At 41.7% G+C, this 20134-nt stretch overlaps 1 protein-coding gene across 2 annotated transcripts in view; it reads right to left on the reverse strand.

Annotated features, from left to right (window-relative positions):
* Positions 1-12468, reverse strand: part of DPP4 (dipeptidyl peptidase 4) — an 82951-nt gene extending 70483 nt beyond the window's left edge. For both annotated transcript variants that reach the window (XM_032286555.1, XM_032286554.1), the window contains exons 1-2: positions 12099-12468; positions 11548-11635 (exon numbers count right to left, since the gene is read on the reverse strand). In XM_032286555.1, the coding sequence (XP_032142446.1) occupies positions 11548-11635; positions 12099-12104 (94 nt within the window). In that variant the 5' untranslated portion in view covers positions 12105-12468. The remainder of the gene's footprint in view (positions 1-11547; positions 11636-12098) is intronic.
* Between the last annotated feature and the right edge of the window lie 7666 nt (positions 12469-20134).

Genomic DNA, 20134 nt, shown 5'->3' on the forward strand with positions numbered 1-20134 from the left:
AATTTCTTTAATTCACCAAATATTTACTTAGCACTTGTGTGTTATTCAGTGTTCTAGGCACTACAGACATCACAGTGAACAAAGCATGAAAAACTCCTGCCCTTTTGAAACTTACATTTTAACTGGGGAAGACATATGAGCAAATAATAAGTAAGTAATGCCACAGGTTAAGTGGTAACAAGTGCCATGGAGCCTTCACAATGGGAAACAAATGAAGGGTGTTAAGCAGGGAAGCATATGATTTGACTTATGTTTGAATACGATCACCGGGCTGGGCACGGTGGCTTACACCTATAATCCCAGCACTTTCGGATGCCAAAGCGGGTGGATCACCTAAGGTCAGGAGTTTGAAACCAGCCAGGCCAACATGGTGAAACCCCATCTTTACTACAAATACAAAAAAAAAAAAAAAATAGCCAGGCATGGTGGCTCACACCTGTAGTCCCAGCTACTTGGCAGGCTGAGGCGGGAGAATCGCTTGAACCTGGGAGGCAGAGGTTGCAGTGAGCCAAGTTTGCACCACTGCACTCCAGCCTAGGTGACAGAGCAATACTCCATCTCCAAAAAAAAAATTAAAAATAAATTTAAAAAATATCATCACCATATTATTAATAGTTTTCTATTGCTATGTAACAAGTCACCACAAACTTAGTGACTTAACACAACACACATGTATCAGAGTTCTATTAGTCAGGAGTCCAGCCCAGCTTGCTCAGTTCTCTGTTCAAACTATTGTGAGGTTAAAATCAAAGTTTTGGCTAGACTGAATTGTCAGCTGGAGGCTCTGGGAAAAAAAAAAAAAAAAAAAAAAAAAAACCTGCTTCCAGGCTCACACAAGTTGCTGGCAAATTCAGTTCATTGAGGTTGTGAGAATGAAGTTTTCATTTACTTGTTGACTACAAGCCAGGGCTGCTCTCACCTCCTAGAGACAACCCACATTCCTGGCCACATGGCCCCTCCATCTTCCAAGTCAGCAATGACATTTCAGATCCTTCTCATCCCTGGGATCCCCAACTGCCTGTTCTGTGACCAGCCAGAGAAACTCTGCTTTTAAAAGGTTCATGTGATTTAGGCAGGCCCTAGCAGGTAATCTCCATTTCTTAAAGCTGACTGTGCATTATAACAAAACTTAATTACAGGGAAAAAATTCCACCATATCTGCAATCTCAGAGATTAGTACTCAGGAGGGGAGGGAAGGATTCTTGGAGGTCATCTTAGAATTCCTACCACAATCACCTTGTCTGTTGTATTGAGAATACACCATAGGGAAATAAGAAAAAAAAAAATAGAGAGATGTTGGCAATAATTTAGGGGAAAGGCAATGGTATCTTTGACCGAGATGATGGGGTATGGTCAACTCTAAGAGAATATGAAGATACAGATGATGAAACTGCTGACAGATTAGTTTGGACTTGTGAATGAAAGAGAGGAGTTGAGAACTTGCTTGGATATTGGCCTCAGTAACTATAAAAGTGGAATTGCCCTTTGCTGAGATAAGATGTACTAAGGGAAGACAAAGAGCTTTGGAAGATGTCAGTATAAGATGCCAATATCACATCCAAAAATGGAGATGTCCAGCAACTGTAATATTCTAAGCAACTGTAATATTGTAAGCAACTGTAAAATGTAAGCGATTGTATATTGTGCCTAGAAGTCAGGAAAAGGTTTAGTTTGCAGATAAAATTGGAAAGTTGCCAAGTTGTAAATGATATTTAAGAGCACTGGAGTGGATGAGGTCATCTGAGGTGAAGAAGGAAGGGGTCTTAGGATGGAGCCCCAGAGTAGTCCAAGGTGAGAAGTTGAAGACATCAAGAAGAATGCTTAAGTAGGCTGGGAAGGAGGGTGAGGTAGAAGGACAATCAGGAGAGAGTGATAGCCCCGAAGGGAGATAGAGAATCAGGATGACTAACTGACAGGCACGTGAGACACAGAGTGAGAAGCAGCTCTGGATTGGCAACACAGAGATTAGGGACCTTGACGAGAACAGAGCTGTTTTAGTGGTGTGGTGGGGATAACCCTTATTCCAGAGGGCTTAAGAGAAAAAAAAGGTGGGGAGAGGGGTTACACACAGTGACAACAGAAAGCCTTTAAGAAGTTTTGTGATAAAGAGCACAGAGAAAGGGAGTGGTAAGTTAGCAGGGATGAGGAAAGAGATAGTTTCCTTCTTATTTCTTTTTAAGAATAAGAGACATTACTGCATGTTCATGATCAAATAGAGATGGAAAAAACGGTGATGTCACATGCAAGGGGATAGCTGGAGCCTAGTCTTTAGGTAAGTAAAAGGGATGAGACCCAGGGAACAAACAGAGGGCCTGGCCTTGGATAGGCGCCTGAATATTCATCCCCTAACCTGGGAGGGAAGCCTATGCAGATGAATGCACTGATGAGCCGTGAGAATTGATGTTCTCTTCTAATAGTTTCAGTTTTCTCACAAAAACAGGAAGCCAGTTCCTTAGCTATGAATGAGCATAGAGAGGAGGTGTTAGAAGTTTGAAAGGAGAGGAGATACCTCAAATAGTTCACCAGAAGAGCAGACAGGGAAAATAGGAGCATATTGCCCGGCAGGAATAAGGGGCCGCTGGCTGCTGGGTTCTGGGTTCTCCTTCCAGTACAGCCAAACCGTTTTAATATTAAGGAAATCATTACCATGCAAAGCAATTTTTTCCCTGGAAATTTTAAAACGAAGAGTTGAGTCATCAATTAGATTCTTTTTGTCCATGTGAAATTATAGCTTCTTGATTTTGTGAGATTATTTTGATTGCTTTTGTTATTTATTTACTTATTTTATTTTTACGGCCATTAATTATTTTAAGTCCTACTTTCCTGGGTTAACTTTCACAGATCTAAGTTTTAGCATTTTTTTAAAACTTTGGCTGTCTTATTTTATGTTGACTATTTCTGCCACTTTTTGGCATTATGCATTGGATGAAATATGAGAGTTTGTGTGTATTTTCTAGGGGAAAATTGTGAGTAATTCCCTTCAGATGTTTCTGACCTGCACTATTGTCTCAGATTTTAATATTGCAGTTTAATTCTTTCCTCCTCTTGATCACTTTGGATGCCAAGAGAAAGCAAGGGCTGAGGTCAAAATGTCCTTGAGATCAGAAAAGCAGCAACAAAGCACAAGGCTTTGCAATAAACCCAGTTAGTTAGGAAAGAAAGTGAGAAGAACGAAAGGAGAGAATTAGAGCTCCAGATTTTTGGAGAACAGGGCTGGCTTGATGTCTGTCCTCTTTTGTTGGAAAATTAAATCTTTCTAATGTAATGAGAAGAGACCAATAACCAAATACACCATGTGCCTACATATGCTGTTCCCCACTCCCACCTCCGATTTCTGTCTTTTGGAATTTCGAGTTTGACTTAAATATTTGCCCGTCTCCTTCCATGTGTTAGCAAAGGAAGTTCCTCCCCAGAGCTGGAAAAGTGAGTCTTGATTAGTGTAGTTCAATCATGGAAATTCATTCTCCTTGCCAGTGATTAGTTTCGATATAAAGTGACACAAATCTAGCCACTAGGACGTGAAAGTTTGCATCCAGTCAGAGGACTTATGGAAATAGTTTTCCTCCCTGATTAACTAGACCATGAATGAGGAAGAGCATCTTCTTCTGCCCTGTGAAAGAGCTGTATGAGCAAGTGCTGGGCTGAGCTGCAGAAGCCATGCTCCACCATGAGATGACAATGCTGGAGCACAAAAGACAAAAGTCCATGGATGGCAGAGCTGAAAGGTAGAAAAGCCCCCTGTTCTTGATGAATTCAGGGCATTACATTAGCAAACTCAAGAACCACTTTACTTCTGCACTTCCAATTATAAAAGATGCTAATGACAACACAATAATAAAACACTATCATTCAAACAACTTTTGGCCAGGCATTTGTTCCTTGAAGCCCAAAACATCCTGATACAATCCTCATACAGCATTAGGGGGCTGTAAGTCAGTGAGGACTGACATGGAGGTGCACTGCATGCCTCAGAGCCAGTTTGGTGGCTGGAGGATTGAGAGAATTGTATTAAGACGCACTAATTATTAATGCTTTATGCCCAGTTGGTTATGTAGAAATTTCCCTGGGCAGCATTTATCATTTACTCACTAGTGCTTCCATAGCACTTTGATCATTTACTAGAAGGGCACTTAGCTTTTTTGATTATAGTTAATGTTTATGCATCCTTTAATACTGTCAATTATTGGAGGACAAAGGCCATATCTATTGTCTTTCTATCCCTAGGGACCAACAAAGTACCTGGCATGTAGAAAATGCTCAATAAATATTTGCTGAGTTGGAGAATTACCTTATGTCAACAATCTGTGCTGGGTGAATATGAATTAGGAGGTGTTCCTGAGCACATCCTTGAAAGGGGAAGGCTGATCCAATAGGAAAGGGGAGTTAAGCCAGAAGAACCTCTGCAGACAAACTTATGAAAAGAAAACAGCCAAGAGGCAAGAGAAATTATCAACTTAAGCTATCTAGCCAGCTGTCCAAGAAGTCATCCTTACTTTCTCTCCTTCCCTCACTCTTGACGTGCCTGCACATTATTTTACCTCCAAAATATATCCTGCATTTCTTTTTTGTTTTTTAAACTTATTTTCACCTCCAATGCTACCATCCTTGTCCAAGCCACTATCATTTATCACCTGGACAAGCTACACCAACCCCAAACTTCTATCCACACAAGAGTCAGAGGCATATTTTTGAAGTGTTAATAAGATCATGTTATACTCATGCCGAAATCCTCCAGAAGCTCAAAATCATACTTGGAATAAGAGAGAAACTCCTTTCTGTGTCTGTCAGTCATCTCTATCTTACTTTATTTCTGTTATAGCGTTTGTTACCATCTGCAATTATTTCTGTGCTTGCCTATAATTTGCCTGCTCTGTGGATTGTAAAGGTCCAGTGGAACAGGGACATCATCTATACTGCTTAGGGCTAGGTCTTAGCTTATTTTGTGTTGCTATAAAGGAATACCTGAGGCTAGTAATTTTTTTTTTTAAGGATTATTTGGCTCATGATTCTGGTGGCTAGAAAGTTCAAGATTGGGCATTTGTGTCTGATGATGATCTCAGGATGCTTCTACTCATAGCAGAAGGTAAAAGAGAGGCTGGCATGTGCGGAGATCACATGGTGAGAAAGAAATCAAGAAAGAGGAAGGTCCCAGGCTCTTTTTAACAATCAGTTCTTATGGAAATTAATAGAGTACGAACTCACTCACCCTGTGGGAAGGCCCCGATCCCACTATGCAAACACTTTCCATTAGACCTCATCTCCAACACTGAGGATCAAATTTCAACCTGAGGTTTGGAGGGGACAAATATGTAATCATAGCAGGCCATGTAGTGGCCTTCAATAACATTTGACATGTAGTAAGTATTCAATAACCGTATCACCCCCTCCCCATATCTTTAATAACGCTTGACATACAGTAAGCATTCAATATGTATTTTTGAATTGACAAATATTGTCTCTGGCCACTGTAGGACCTTGGCCCTGAAGAGGTTTTAAATCTCATACTAAAAGAGATTTATGCCGGGAATCAAAGAATGGAGGAATATAACAGAGAAATAAGAGTCATCCATGAAAGGGGTGGGCTTTAAAATAACTGAGAAAAGCAAGAGAAGAGGGTTCCAGCCTCATAGAAATGGTGTTAGGGCCACAAGGGCCACTAAGCTCAGTTTTGGGGGTCTCAGTTTTAAGAAGTCAGAGAAGGGGTGGATGATAAGACCTGCTTGATACTCACCTCTCCTACTCCCTCTACCTCAATTATATATCCTGAGCCACCAAGACTCCTAGAGTGCCATGAACAAAATCTCTGGTGGCTTTGGCTCTGCCTTAAGTTACCTCCTCTTCTGGGGCCTTAGATGCTGAAATCCTATGACCTTAACTAATAGGTCTACTTGCTTCCTCACTGAACCAAATAATTCATAAATGTGCACATTAATATATCCAGATAAAGAAAGCACATAGTTTATATTTAAATTTTTAAAAGCTTCCTAGGAAGTTATAATTTCGAAGAAAAATATAAAACAAAATACAGTGCTTGGCAAACAAGAAAACAGTTTACTCAGAAGTTCTAATTTCATGGTTTCTCTCAAATTGAGAGACACACCCTCTTTTGGAGGTCATAATGAGGCAATGAAGATGAAAGGTAAAAATATTTATAAGATACTGATTTACAGTAATGAAAGGATGAACATCCAACCATAAAGTAGTGATTAAACATTAACCCAGAAAAACTCTCACCAAGGCATTTCTATAAATTAGCCATTCATGGGAACTAGCAATCTCAGGGAAGGTTGGTAGCCAAAAGATCTGGATTCCCAAGATCCAGTACTTATTTGAAAACTCCTATACTTTCACATGTAAAAAGTCAATATATTAATATATCTCTCTGACATGAACTGCTCTGTGAAGATCAAATGAAATAATGTAAATTACATCATAAACAAAGCAAGTGTAATTTAGTGCAAATAGGTAAATCTGGATCTATTATTACTACTAATGCCACAAAATAAAAAAACATTCAAAAGCTTGAGATATCAGTCATTGCCTTTAGACAGTCTTAGATAGGAATGAAGACATCAGCAGTAGGCTCTTCCTCAGAACACTTAACACATAGAGATTAGAAGTCACAAAATTATAATATAGCCATGCAAATGAGAAATTATAACAATTATGCTAATATGGCCAAGTTGATTTTATACTTGATTACAAGCCGATAGAATGATAGGGAGTTGAACAGTACTGTGTATCAGCTGTAGAGTCACATTGCCTGAGTATGAATCCCAGCTTTGTGGAACTTTGAGCAAGTTCCTTAACTTCTTTGATAGTCATTAGAGCCAGCCTCCATGATGGCTCCCAGTGATCTCCACCTCCTGGTATTTATGCACTTGTGTAGTGCCCTCCCACATTGTATCAGGGTGACCAATAGTCCACAGCAGAAGGAATGGTATTCCTGCCACTTCCGAGGCTAGGTTACAAAAGGAAACTCAGCTTCCTGCTTCATTCCTCTCTTGGATCCTTCATTCTAAGAGAAAGTAGCTACCATATTATCCTAAGTATAATTTAGTGCAAGTAAGTAAATCTGGACCTATTATTACTACTACTACTTAACAGAACCATTCAAAAGCTTGAGAGGTCAGTCATTACCTATACACAGCTTTATACAGGAATGAAGGCATCAGCAGTAGGCTCTTCCTCCACACTTTGCACACAGAGATTAGAAGTCATGAAATTATAATATAATTCCCACATAGCAGGGAACTGGGGCCCACATACTGGGGAACTAAGACCTCTAGCTAACAGCCACATGAGTGAGCTTGGAAGGGGATTTTTCATGCCCAGTCGAGCTTTCAGATAACATCTTGATTGCAACCTCATGAGACATCCTGAGGCAGAACCACTCAGCTAAGCCACTCCAAAATTCTGTATCCACAGAAACAATGAGATAACAGATATTTATTGTTTTAAGTTCTGAGGTAGCTCATTATGGAATTATAGAAAACTAAAGTACACTCTCAAAGTTTCTATAAATCTTTTGTAGAAATGGAGAGGGTAATAGTACCTCTCTTTCAAAGAGTTGTTCTAAGGATTAAATAAAAAAATACATTGAAAGCCCTCAGCCCCAAATTTAGCACATAGTAAATGCATATTGGCTATTATTGCATGCTTGCATGCCTTCTCTTCCTCAAGCAAGAAGCTCCTGCATGTTATTTACGCCTGCGTTATCCATGGGCCTCAGTACTTTTTTAAGTCATAAAATTTGAAAGACACTGATCCAGCTCCAGTCTTTTTATGTTATCTTTCTTTGACCATTAATTGGGTAAATAGTCTTCCTTTTCTCTCTCTTTCTGATCCCCTTTGAAAAAAGAGCAAGAGATTTCTAAGGCAGAGAAACTTAAGGCACAAGGCATGGTTAGCAAAGCAAAAGCCAAAATAACTGGCCTGAAAAGGACTAACCTGCGGACCTCAGGAGCATTCTGCAAAGGTTGACAATAGTTAACTGAGCAAACTGGAGTCAACTCCAGCTTTTACAGAGCATACTGTTTAGAAATTGTCCCCTTAAATGTACAAAGCTTTCATTCAGGCTAATTTCTGTGCTTTTAAACCTGGAACAGGTCCTGGACTTCCTCAGGCAAACCTCGTAGATGCTATCTTTTCTCTCTAATTATTCCTGTCTCCTTCACATTTGGGTTTTCTTTTATAACTGATGGATGAGAGAGCAGTCAAATTTCCTTTGCACTGAAAGTAGGTATAGAAGAAATTTACTGCTAAAGCAGTGAAAAGAGCAAAAGAAGACAGATAATTCTATTCCATAATAAAATTCAATAATAATAAAACTATTTGACAAATAGCCAAATATTTTAAATTTTAAGATAAAATATAATGTAAAAGGAAAAATAAATGAACCATAAATGCTGACCGAGAAGGCTTTATTTCCCTTCACTAAGCCATGAAGTGTTGTACAATTCCATACAAGTATTTTTATATATTTCTTACTGATTCTTGGGGAAACTGAATGCTTACATGTACAATATCCTCCTATAGTAGAATAGTTGAAAAAAATTAAAACATGCAATCATTTATTATATACACAAATGAGGGTGAACTTTTAACTGTGCTTGGTGAAATGAATAATCTGACTTCAAGGAGTTTTTATTCTTAAATATATGATAATAGTATTAAGCCTCTCTCTCTCTCTCTCTCTCTCTCTCTCTCTCTCTCTGGCTCTTGCTCTGGCTCTCACCCTTGCTTGCCGTCCAGTATTCCCCCTCCTGTTCTGGGTGTGTCTAGTTTTGCTAAATATGAGCATTTCATATGGAAATGCTTGACCTCTTAAACCAGCCTCTCAGGGGATAAACTTGGGTTTGCTCACTGCTTCCCCCTTCCTTTTGGCTGTATAATTCTTTAGTGTCCACATAATTTAGGTCTTTGCTTTGTTTTTTCTATCAAATTCCTTTCCTTCCATCTTCCTTTCCTTTCCCCTCCCCTTCCTTTATGTTTCCTTCTTCCCTACTTCCTCTTTTCTTCCTTTGCTGTATTTGTTTGACTTGAAAGCTTGATTGACAATATGGAAGGCATTTCTTGGGTGAAGACTTTGACTTCTTTGTAAGAATGCTGACCTTTATTGAGGTAGAGCCCAGGAAAGGTATTGCTGATTTAGTGAAAATGCTGCATTCCTGAGCTTTTATCTCTATTCCTTATGATAAGGCAAAAGTGTTAACAAGATGACTTCCCTGTTTCCTTAAACATACATACATACAAATGAAGAAATACAGGCAAGAAATAACTAGAGTGGTAAGTAAATAAAGCCACCATAAAACCACATCTCCACTTGGTTGCCCAAGAGCTTAGCCATCCTCTCCTTTACCACTCCACATTTAACCAGTTACTGAATTCCAGTCATTCACATTTCTGAGTAGCTCTGGAGTCTCTAAATTCTGACCTGTACTGTAAGTGCCCTGGGCCATTTCCCTCACTTTCCCCTCCAAGGTTGCTCCATTGCAACTTACCTTTCCAGCCTCATGGCTCAAAAGCTCATTCACTACATCATCTCCAGCTTAGAATTAAACTCCTTTGCCTGTTGCCCACCCTCCTCTGGGGCCCTGGATCCTTTCAATGTCTCTGTGTTGAAACATAAGACATTCACATTTTCTGGAATATCTTATCTCCAGAAACTGATGTTAACTATTTAAGCTTCCCCACCAAAGAAACCTTATAAGAAGCTTCTCCTGACTTTCCCAGAAGTGTTCCTTCTAATCTTCAGAGCAGTTTACTCAACCACCTCTAAGTTATCTTTGAATCTTAGGAGTAGTTAGAGACATGTGAGTCTGTCAGGAAGTCCTCCTCGAGAACATTCTTGAAGTGTGTTCAAATTTCATTTGGAGAACACACCAGGCAAAATTTAGCAGAAATGACAAAACAGCCCTTCCTGGCCTATATACCCTACCTAGCAAAACAAAATCCCGAGTTAATTGCAGCAAGCCCCAGGTCCCTAGGGCATTTCACTGACCATCTCATGTGGTTCATCAAAGTACAGTATTCCTTCCAACTTTCTTTAAAGGAAGTTCTGATGATTATAGTTTTACCTAAACTTCCAGCCATGCTGTGATGCCTCAGTGATGTTTTGGAGACAAACAGCCTATACCGATTATTTCTGTGTATGTTTTTGTACACACACATACACACGTAAAATAAATCACATTTGTTTGCATATTCCCACTAGCTTATACAGCTCTTGAGGTCAGGGACCTTTATATTTACATTTACAAAATTTAATCTTTGTATTTGTAGCAACTAACACAGTGCCTGGTACATAATGTAAGCCCGCAAGCCTTATATTTATCAATTGTATGAATTGCCTATTCTTCTCCCACAAGGCTTTGCAAGTATGGTTTATACAAAGTGTTGCTTTATGAAAATAGTTACATTTTCACAGTCCACAAGAAAGAGTCAAGCTTAAGTGGACTGTCTGTCATTTAATAGTCTATAATTGTAGCAACCACTGGTTTCTTCAAATTTCATTAGCAGGTCAATCCATTCACTTATTTAACCATTGGAACCTTTGCCTTGGCCTGGAATTGCACAGCAAGCACAGTTTTGACAACTCTACAAACTAATTCTGAACTGTCATCCTGAAATCTAGATCAGACCCCTTGAGTATGCAAGCACTGACTATATATTCCTCAGTTGAGTAAACCACCCAGAGTGACTGCTTCAAGTGGCTGACTAATTTATAGTGTGTAATGCTGAAATGAAAGCAAGTGTTCAAAAGGAAAGTAGGGCCGGGGTGACTGAAACTAATCATTCTCGCTTGCATCCTACAGTGACTATTTCATTATCTGAGTGTTTTATATTAACAGCTGGGGCAAAACTGGAACATTTAGACAAGCTAAAAAGAAATGAAAGTCTTTAAATAAAATAATCCACCCAAACATCACTCATTCCAGCCCCTTCTGAAATATTATCATGCATACCAGCTCTATGATTTAGCTCTACACCACTACTAAATTGGTCAAATAATTACTTGCCTGCCTCCCCACCCTCCAACTGAATTCTCACTACCCCTGAGGGAAAAACAACCTGAGTTACCTGTGCAACCTGTTTTCTCAAAATTATATTTTGGGGCTTGTTTCTCATTTTTCCTTTCCACTTCAGATATCATTACTGCTGTATTTGGACTCTTTAAACGCTGCCTTTTTTCCTTTGCAGATCACACCCAAAAACTTTTCTTAAAAATTATGTGTAATTTTAAAACTTTACAAATTAAATTTAAAATCGAAATTTTTAAAATTCCGACTCCTTCCTAATTTCAGGAAGCATGCATTTGTTATAAGCAACAAGACGGGAAAGCGGCAGGAGTTGCAGTTTAAACACTGAAGACCCCGCGAAGTGAACCCAGCTGCTGCTCTACAAGCAGCAACAACGCCAGGGAAGCCTTCTCAGCTGCACCCCGGGGCACTGGTCCAGTCCCCGCAAAATCCCTCGTTTCCCTTCTCCTGGTAAGACGGAGCCTGACCTGAGCTCCAACTGTCCTTTTACAAATGTTTCACTTACTGCCTTTGTTCAGCAGAACCACGGGCACAGTGATGATGGTGACAAGCGCAGCAGCACCCAGCAGTCCCAGGAGAACCTTCCACGGCGTCTGCAAGCCGGGCAGATCAAATCCAATTAGAGGGAAGCCTGTGGCCCCAGTTTCCGTGAGAGGGTCGGGGCTGACCCAGAGGCAGCAGGATTTGCAGGTGGGAGTGCCTTAGAAGAGGGAGACGGTGGGCTGGGGGTGGGGGTGGCGTCTGGGGTGCGCCAGTCGGAGTTCGCCAAAGCGGATGCCCTTGAACTTGTGCCTTCAGAGCACATGAGTGTTGGTTTCTCTACCCCTGTCCGGGTTCGGGCGTGCGTTCTGTGGGTGGCTCTCCGGGACATTCAAAGCTCGACGCCCGGGTCCTAGCAGAAGCCAAGGTCCGAGAGCGAAGCGGGAGCTCTGGGACGTCCCCTCACCTGTCAGAGGGTGGCTCTGGGGCTTCCGCCTTCAGGGGAGTCCCTGGTCTGGTTCCGGTAGCTTTTGGGCCGTTTGGGGAGTTTGAGGAAGAGGTCCCTACAGCACTCACCTTCATCGTCGGCGTCTCCTCGGAAGTGAGCGTTCGGAGAACGAGTGCAGGCAGAAGTCACCTCGGGCGGCGGAGTCCCTTGCCGCTGGCAAGTCACTGCCCCGAGTTAAACATTAGTGAGCGCCCAGCCCGCTGGGTATAAAGGCGCTGCGGACAGGCTGCAGGGCTGGGTGCGCCAGAGCAGGCGCGTGGGGCGCGAGGCACCGGCATCCCGGCCGGGGGCAGCCCGCGAGGGCCCCCCTGAGGGCGGTGCGGGGCGCTGGGCGGCAGCCGGGGCGCGAGGGTGCGGGGCCCGGGAGGGGCCGCGGGGGGAGGGGAACGGGCGTGAGGCCTCAGATCCGCAGACCCTGGGCCGGCGACGCGGGGACCCAGCTCCTCCAACCTCGCGTGGACCGGCGAGGGAACCGAGGCCCAGAGAGGGCAGGGGGTTTGACAAACTCACACAGCTGACCGCTGGCAGCTGGAACTAAAATCCAGGCCTCTCTGTCTCTTGCCAGTGAAAGGTATGTTAGGAGGCAGTGAGGTGTCTAAAGCCCTGTGAAAGGCCAAGAGAAAAGGTGATTGTTCCCTCTTGAATAGCCCTTGGAAGCTGAGTATCTGGATTCACCCTCCCCAGAGAATTTCTCGATTGTCTTGCAGACTCACACACTCATCAAGATGCCATAAATGACACTAACACTTATGAGGAGCTTGACTTTTTCCCAGGTGCTGCTCTAAGCATTTATTGTGTTTGTTTTGCAGGAAGGAAGCCTGTGCACAGAAAGGTTAAATAACTTGGCCAAGCCATTTAGCTAGGAAGTTGTAGATCCTAAAATAAGAGTTCAAGGTCTTAATGGATACTCTATGCGGCCTCTCATTCAGTCTTTTCAAGGGTTTTGGAGAAGAATAAAAGATCAGGTATGGCTTCTCCCTCCCCAGCTCTGGATTATTCTTTAAAGGGTTATCCCTCCGTTCATTCATTCCTATATCCTCCCATGTATTCCACTCATTCACAAGTATTTGAGTGGTTACAATGTGCCAGCCTCTCTTCTAGGTACTGGAGATAAAGTGGTACAAGAGAGGTGAGGTCTGGACCCTTGGCACTTTCAGGATAAAACGCACAGGTAAACATTTGCTTTTAGGACCGCCCTATGATTACTTCCACTCTTGCAGATAAGAGGATAAGTTCTCTTCAGCTTGTTCACTGCAGCTGAAAAGCAAAGCCTGTCTGTCAGTAGAGGTAAATGATTAAAAATGCAGAGTCCTATGGGGCATTACCACGATTATGAATTAATGCAATTTTCCATCTTTTATTTCCAATCCAGACATTGCTTCTGAACTCTGTCATCTTTTCCCCCTTGCCCACTAGTTGTTTATGATACATCAATATCCTTACTCACTCCCAACTCCAGAGGCTGAAACTAAATTCTCCTCCTCCCTCTTCCAACTGCTGAGGAATGTTAGTCAATGGTGTTACTGGAACCTGTGAGCTGATGCTGTGAAGAGAGACCATCTAACACAGAATATGGGGAATGCTGCCATAGGGGGCTCAGTGCTGCCCTTTGCCCTCAGCAGTTTGGTCAATCAGCACTGGTGGTAGCCACATCAGCCTTGGTGAAGGAAGTCCACAACTTGAGCCTGTGCTTCACCTCCATGCCAGCACCCTGGCACTTACTGTGCATTCAGAAAGCCCCAAGGAAGCTGGCCGGAGGCTGGCTGATATCCAGGGGACAGAACAATTTGTTCTCTGGAGGGCACGCCATGAGATACAAATATCTTCACACCCTGTGCCCATTGCAAGAGACTCTTTCACATGCCTCCCCTATCTTGATCTCTGTGTCACCAGTCTTTCAACCTTGTTTTTTCCAAATCCTTAAGGCAGCAGCTGGCCAACACATTAGCCACCACCTATGAGTCAGTGCAGATCTTACATCAGTCCATCTCTTTTTCCTTGCAAAATAGAAAAGCAGATGTTCTGCTTAAAGTTCTATTTGTCAGTAAGATTTCCCTTTCTACTATGTTTCAGGACACCCCTGGGAGGGGCTCTGATGCAGCAGCCATCTACTTATTGCTAGTGCCAGCTTACTTTGCATAATGTTGACTCTCTTCCTTCATCTGTTGTCTGGTTATGGGGAACTCCTGGTGAAGCTATGGGTGTGCACTGGGAGAGAGACATTGAGGCAATGGAAGAAGGCACCATATAGTCTAAGTTTTCTGCTCCTCTGAGTTTCTTTTGCCCTGTGGACCTGCTGGGCCTTTCTCCTTTATCATATAGATACAATTTTCACTCAATAATAGAATGCTCCAGCGAATGCCCAATCTTGTCATGTGGTGGATTAGGCAACACTCAGTTCACTAGGGTAGCTAGGTTGTGCAGTTTCTTGGTGTTATGGATTGAATTGTGTCCTATTAGATATATTATAATCCTAACTTTTGGAACTTCAGAGTGTGACATTATTTGAATATAGGGTCTTTGCAGAGGTAATCAAGTTAAAATGAGGTCACTAGGGTGGGCCTCAATCCAATATGACTGATTACTTTATAAAAAGGAGCGATTTAGATACAGCGAGAGACAGAGTGAAGCTGATATGAAGAAACACAGGAAAAGATGGCAGCTACAGGCCAAGGAAAGAAGCTTGCACTGTGTATTCACCTGTTCTCATACTGCTAATAAAGACATACCAAGACTGAGTAATTTATAAAGGAAAGGGTCTTAATTGACTCACACATCCACATACTGGGGAGGCCTCACAATCATGTCTGAAGGTGAATAAGGAACAAAGTCATGTCTTACATGGTGGCAAGCAGGAGATCCTATGTAGGGGAACTCCAATCCATAAAACTATCAGATCTTGTGAGACTTATTCACTATCAGAAGAACGACACAGGAAAGATCCACCCCTATGTTTCAGTTACCTCCCACTGGGTCCCTGCCACAACACAAAGGAATTATGGGAGCTACAATTCAAGATGAGACTTGGGTGGGGACACGGCCAAATCATATCCCACTCCTGGTCCCTCCCAAATCTCATGTCCTCATATTTCAAAACCAATTATGCCATGCTAACAGTTCCTCAAGTATTAACTCATTTCAGCATTGACTCAAAACTCCACAGTCCAAAGTCTCATCTGAGACAAGGCAAATCCCTTCCACCCATGAGTCTATAAAATTGAAAGCAAGTTACTTACTTCCTAGATGCAATGGGGATATAGGCATTGGGTAAATACAACTGTTCCAAATGGGAGAAATGGTGAAAATGAAGGGGCTACAGGGGCCATGCAAATCTGAAACCCAGCTGGGCAGTCAAATCGTAAAGCCCCATAATGATCTCCTTTGACTCCATGTCTCACATCCAAGTCATGCTGATGCAAGAGATGGGTTCCCATGGTCTTGGGCAGCTCTACCCCTGTGGCTTTGCAGGGTACAACCCTTATCCTGGCTGCTTTCACAGACTAACATTGAGTGTCAGTGTTGGTGTTGACACTGAGTAATTTATAAAGGAAAGAGGCTTACTTGACTCACAGTTCCACATGTCTGAGGAGGCCTCACAATCATGGCTGAAGGCAATGAGGAGCAAAGTCATGTCTTACACGGTGGCAGGCAAGTGAGTTTGTGTAGGGGAACTCCCCTTCATAAAACCATCAGATCTCGTGAGACCTATTCACCATCATGAGAACAGCATGGGAAAGACATGTCCCCTATGATTTAATTGCCTCTCACTGGGTCCCTCCCATAACATGTGGGAATTATGGGAGCTACCATTCAAGATGAGATTTTGGCGTGGACACAGCCAAGCCATATCACAGTGGATCTTTCTCTCACAGTCCTCAGAAGGAACCAATTGTGTGATCTACCAATTTTGGACTTATTCCCAGAACTAAGAGATAATAAGTTTCTGTTGTTTAAGCTACCCAATTTGTGGTACTGTGTTGTAGCAGCCCTAGTGAATGAAAAATATTCTGATCCATGATCATGCTTTCAGTCTCTACAAGAGCCCAGTAGTAAGAGAGTTGCTGCTTGTCAAATAATGAATTGTCACTGGCTATTGTAGGCAGCCTCCAAGATGGCCCCTAAATTTTGGAAGTAATTTAGTATGCAACAATACATAACTAATAAATTGGCAAAGAGTATATGACTTTGCTCTGAAAGTCATATATCTTCTGTGATTCTCCCATTGGGGCTTGCCAGAGGTTTCATACAGTATCTCTGGCTGCCACATACATTTTAAATAAGTATTGTGTTTGATAGGTCATAAGATCCAAGTACAACTTGCACTGCAGCCTAAACATGCAGAGCCCTCTTTTGCTTCAGGGCCCATTCAAAACAGACAGCCTTATATGTTACTGAGTAAATGACTGGAGAAGTACAGCCAAGTATAGCACATGGTGTCTCCAAAATCCAAAGAGTTCTGGCAAGTGGTGCTCCTCTTCATGGTGGGTGTACAAGGTGTAGTGACTTGTCTTTCACATTAGAAAGGATACCTTGACATGTTCCAGACCACTGAATCCCTTGAAACTTTGCAAATTTTCCATGGATTTTATTCTCTACCCTGTGCCCACATTTGTCTTATTAAAGCATGTAAGGAATTTACCAGTTCTTGTTCATCAGGTCCATGTAGCATGGTCATCAGTGTAGTGGCCTAATGTGATGGTCTGTGGGATGGCAAGATGATCAAGGTTTTGGGAGATTTTAATATGACAGAAAGCAAGAGTTGACATTGCCCTGGAATAATATGGTGAAAATATACTGCTATTCCTTCCAGGAGAAGGCAAATTATTTTAGATTACTCTCACTAATTTACACTCAGGGGAAAAAGTGTTTGCAGGTGAACAGCTCAGATGCCCATGTTGTTTGATTCAGTAAAGTTACCACATCTGAAACGGCAACTGAGTTATTTTCCATAACTCATCCTAGTTTTGCACAAGCTGAATGGGCAAGTTATTTGAGTATGGGATACGGGAACCAGCTCCTCTGCATCTTTTAGACTTTTACATAGTGGCACTAATTTCTGCACTTATGGATGCAGTACTACTTTTAGTTTTCCATGTTGTTGTGCAGGGTCAGTACCAATCATCCACTTGACTTTTCCTACCTTAATGTCCCTTCCTGGGTCAGAGAATAAATGAGCAAAGAAATTTAGGCAGGCTTTATGAGCTGGGAAAAGCAAAGAAACAGATTATCTCCTAGAGACTCCAGAAGGAACAGAGCCTTGGTGATGCCTTGATTTTAGCCCAGGAAGACCCATTTCAGGCTCTGACTTCTAGAGCTGTAAGTTAATAGATTTATGTTGTTTTAAGCCGCTCAGTTTATGGTAGCTTGTTACTGAAGCAATTGGAAACTTAACATAACTCAGGACAACAGTGATGTTTTAACTCCATAGAAATTAGCACAAACCCAGGGCCCATATTTAATAACTCCCGGGAGGTCTGAGTATGTCCCTTTTCACAGGGCATTTTCAAACTTGGCTGTAAGTCATGTGTCAGGTGTGTACGGTGACAGCATTTCAGAGTCCTTCCTAAGAAAGATCTGACCTCCATTTGAAACAAGGCTTTCTGGGTCTGCTAGCTGGTTTGAATCTGGGAACTTGGTAAGAAACAATTTATTACTACTATGAAAACTTAAAGGAGATTTCTGTCCATCACACCTAGAATTATTCTGATTGCTTAAATCAAGCTATAATTTAGAATGTTGCCCACTGACTTCATTCTCAAGTATCTTGTGATAAATGAGCCACCACCACAGCAGGTTAAGTGCCCTGATTATCCTATTGTTCCTGCCACTGTTTATGGCAATATCCCCTTTTGAGAGGCTGAGTCTTGGAGTTGGGGTTACCTAGGGTGAACTGTAGCCTTGGAGGGATACAGCCACTGCCAGATTGCAGCACAACAAAGCAGATAAAAAGCTTAAGGAGTAAATACCTCAGTCTCTTTCTCTTCTCTCCTTTCAATATCTTGCTGGCACCTCCAATCTATTGAGTCCAATAAAGACAGAGGGCAAAGGAGCCTGGCTAATACAGAATGTATATTCAGGGATCAACCTGCAAGGCTGTGCAATGCAGGGAAGAGAAGGGTGGAGAATAGCCAGAGGGAGGGGGAACTTGAAAAAGAACCGCATAACCGGGCAACTCCATATAGTACTTATGATTTGCTAAACTGTCTCCTTATGGAGATTGGAAAAGTTCCATTTATTCCTTTATCTTCTCATCCACCATTCTGTCCAGTGCCTAGTAAAGTGCCTGAAATAAATTGGTAGTCAGTAGTTGTTAAATAAATTATAAGATGAAATGACAACTGAAGAAAATATCAAACCCTTCTCTGTGTTCTTGGGGGCTAGAACTAGAAGGTAGAAAGAAATAGGATCTCATATGAGGAGAGATGGCAGGGTGGAGGGTGGGGAGGTTAGGTGTAGTGGGGGACAGGGAGGAAAAGGAACAAAATTACTTCTTGCCGTCAGTTCTGAAGGATAAGTAAAGGACAATACAAAGATACTTGCTTATTCCTTTAATCAGTGAATGTTTGCCCTCCACCTAATCAGATAACTCTGCTCTACCTGTGTGTGAACGACATCCAGCTGCCCTAGTACCAAACCCCACATTTCTCCTCCTTTGGACTGAAGATTTAGTCTCACATCTTCCTGGTTATCCTCAACATCTGTTTCTGTTTAATTTTCTCTTTTCCCTTCCAATCATACTTGGGAAGATTACCCTGCTTGTGTTCCAGGTTGAACCAACTTTTAACAAAATTCATTTCTACCAAAAGATATGTATTAATAGATGACAACTAGCTAGCTAGATCATCCCATGGATTTTGATAAATGAGAGGAAGTCAGGTCCAATGGATAACACATACAAGGGCTTGAGTAAGAAAGCTGGAAGATCTTTAGGGAATATATATTAGTTTTGTTTTGTCAGGATATAGAGTGTTCTAGAAAGTGTTAGGAAATGAAAGTTTGTCATGGACATATTCTTCAGTCTTCAGTTCAATATTCAGTATGTACAAAGGAGCCACTGAAATTTTACCCAGGAAAGAAACCCAATGAGACTTGAACTTTAGATTTAAAAAAACAGGCAATAGTGTCTGTTAGATGCAATGAGAAAGGGAGGAACTTGAGTTGGGGTGAGAGTCAGAAAACTATGGGTGTTACAAAATTAACTGAGTAAGTGCTTCTCTTCAAAGTTTGTTGTACAAGCATGTAAATCATGCTTATTTATTCTTGTTAAAATATAACTCTCTAAAAACTGTTTCTCAGCTATGGTCATGGTGTTTTCCTTGCCCCAATTATCAGTAATACCAAATAAGGGGTTCTTCTAACACTCAGCACTCTGGAGATAAAAGAGTACTTCTTCTACCTTTTAGACTAGAACCCAGCCTAGGGGTAAGGACGCTTTTGTGCTCCTGTTTGGATGGTATCCTTTGGATATTCTGTGGGTTTTTTAATTTGAAGGATTTGCTTATATTAGCCCCTGACTTAAGAAAAAAAAAATATGACTTAATGACTCAGGGAGCCTGATTTCTCAAAGTGCCTGTAGCTACAGTGACATCTCCTCTTTAGTGTCCTCCAAGCCGTGAACATGGGGTAGATGTGGTGACAGGGTAGGGAAGCCAGAGATCACCTCCAACACTATGTAGCTCTTAGGTAGCTCTTCTAGATTCAGCCATGCAGCTGAATCTAGAAACCAAATTGATATAAGGCGGATTAACAAGAGAAAAGCAAACAGATGTTATTGGTTTTACACGTACATGGGGATCTTCACAAGAAAATGAAGTCTGAAGTGGCCAAAGCAAGATACTTTCATACTTTTTAGATAAGGAATGACAAATCAGAGAAGAAATTGTGGGACAAAGGGAATCTGACTAAGAGCAAGACATTTCCAGGGGAGTTACTAGGAGATATATGAGGGGAGGATGTAAACCTACTGGAAGATAAGGGCTACTTCATTAAGTATATTTATTCAGGTCCATTGCAGCCTCCAATTTCCAGTCTCTGTTTACAATAGCTATTGCTTGCTCCAGCAAGAAACTATTTTTTTCCAGAGTAAGAAATCTTTCTATTTTCT

This window comes from Sapajus apella, unplaced genomic scaffold (assembly GCF_009761245.1).
Source record: "Sapajus apella isolate SASKATOON/1434 unplaced genomic scaffold, GSC_monkey_1.0 scaffold18, whole genome shotgun sequence".
In the NCBI taxonomy this organism is placed as follows: Eukaryota; Metazoa; Chordata; class Mammalia; order Primates; family Cebidae; genus Sapajus; species Sapajus apella.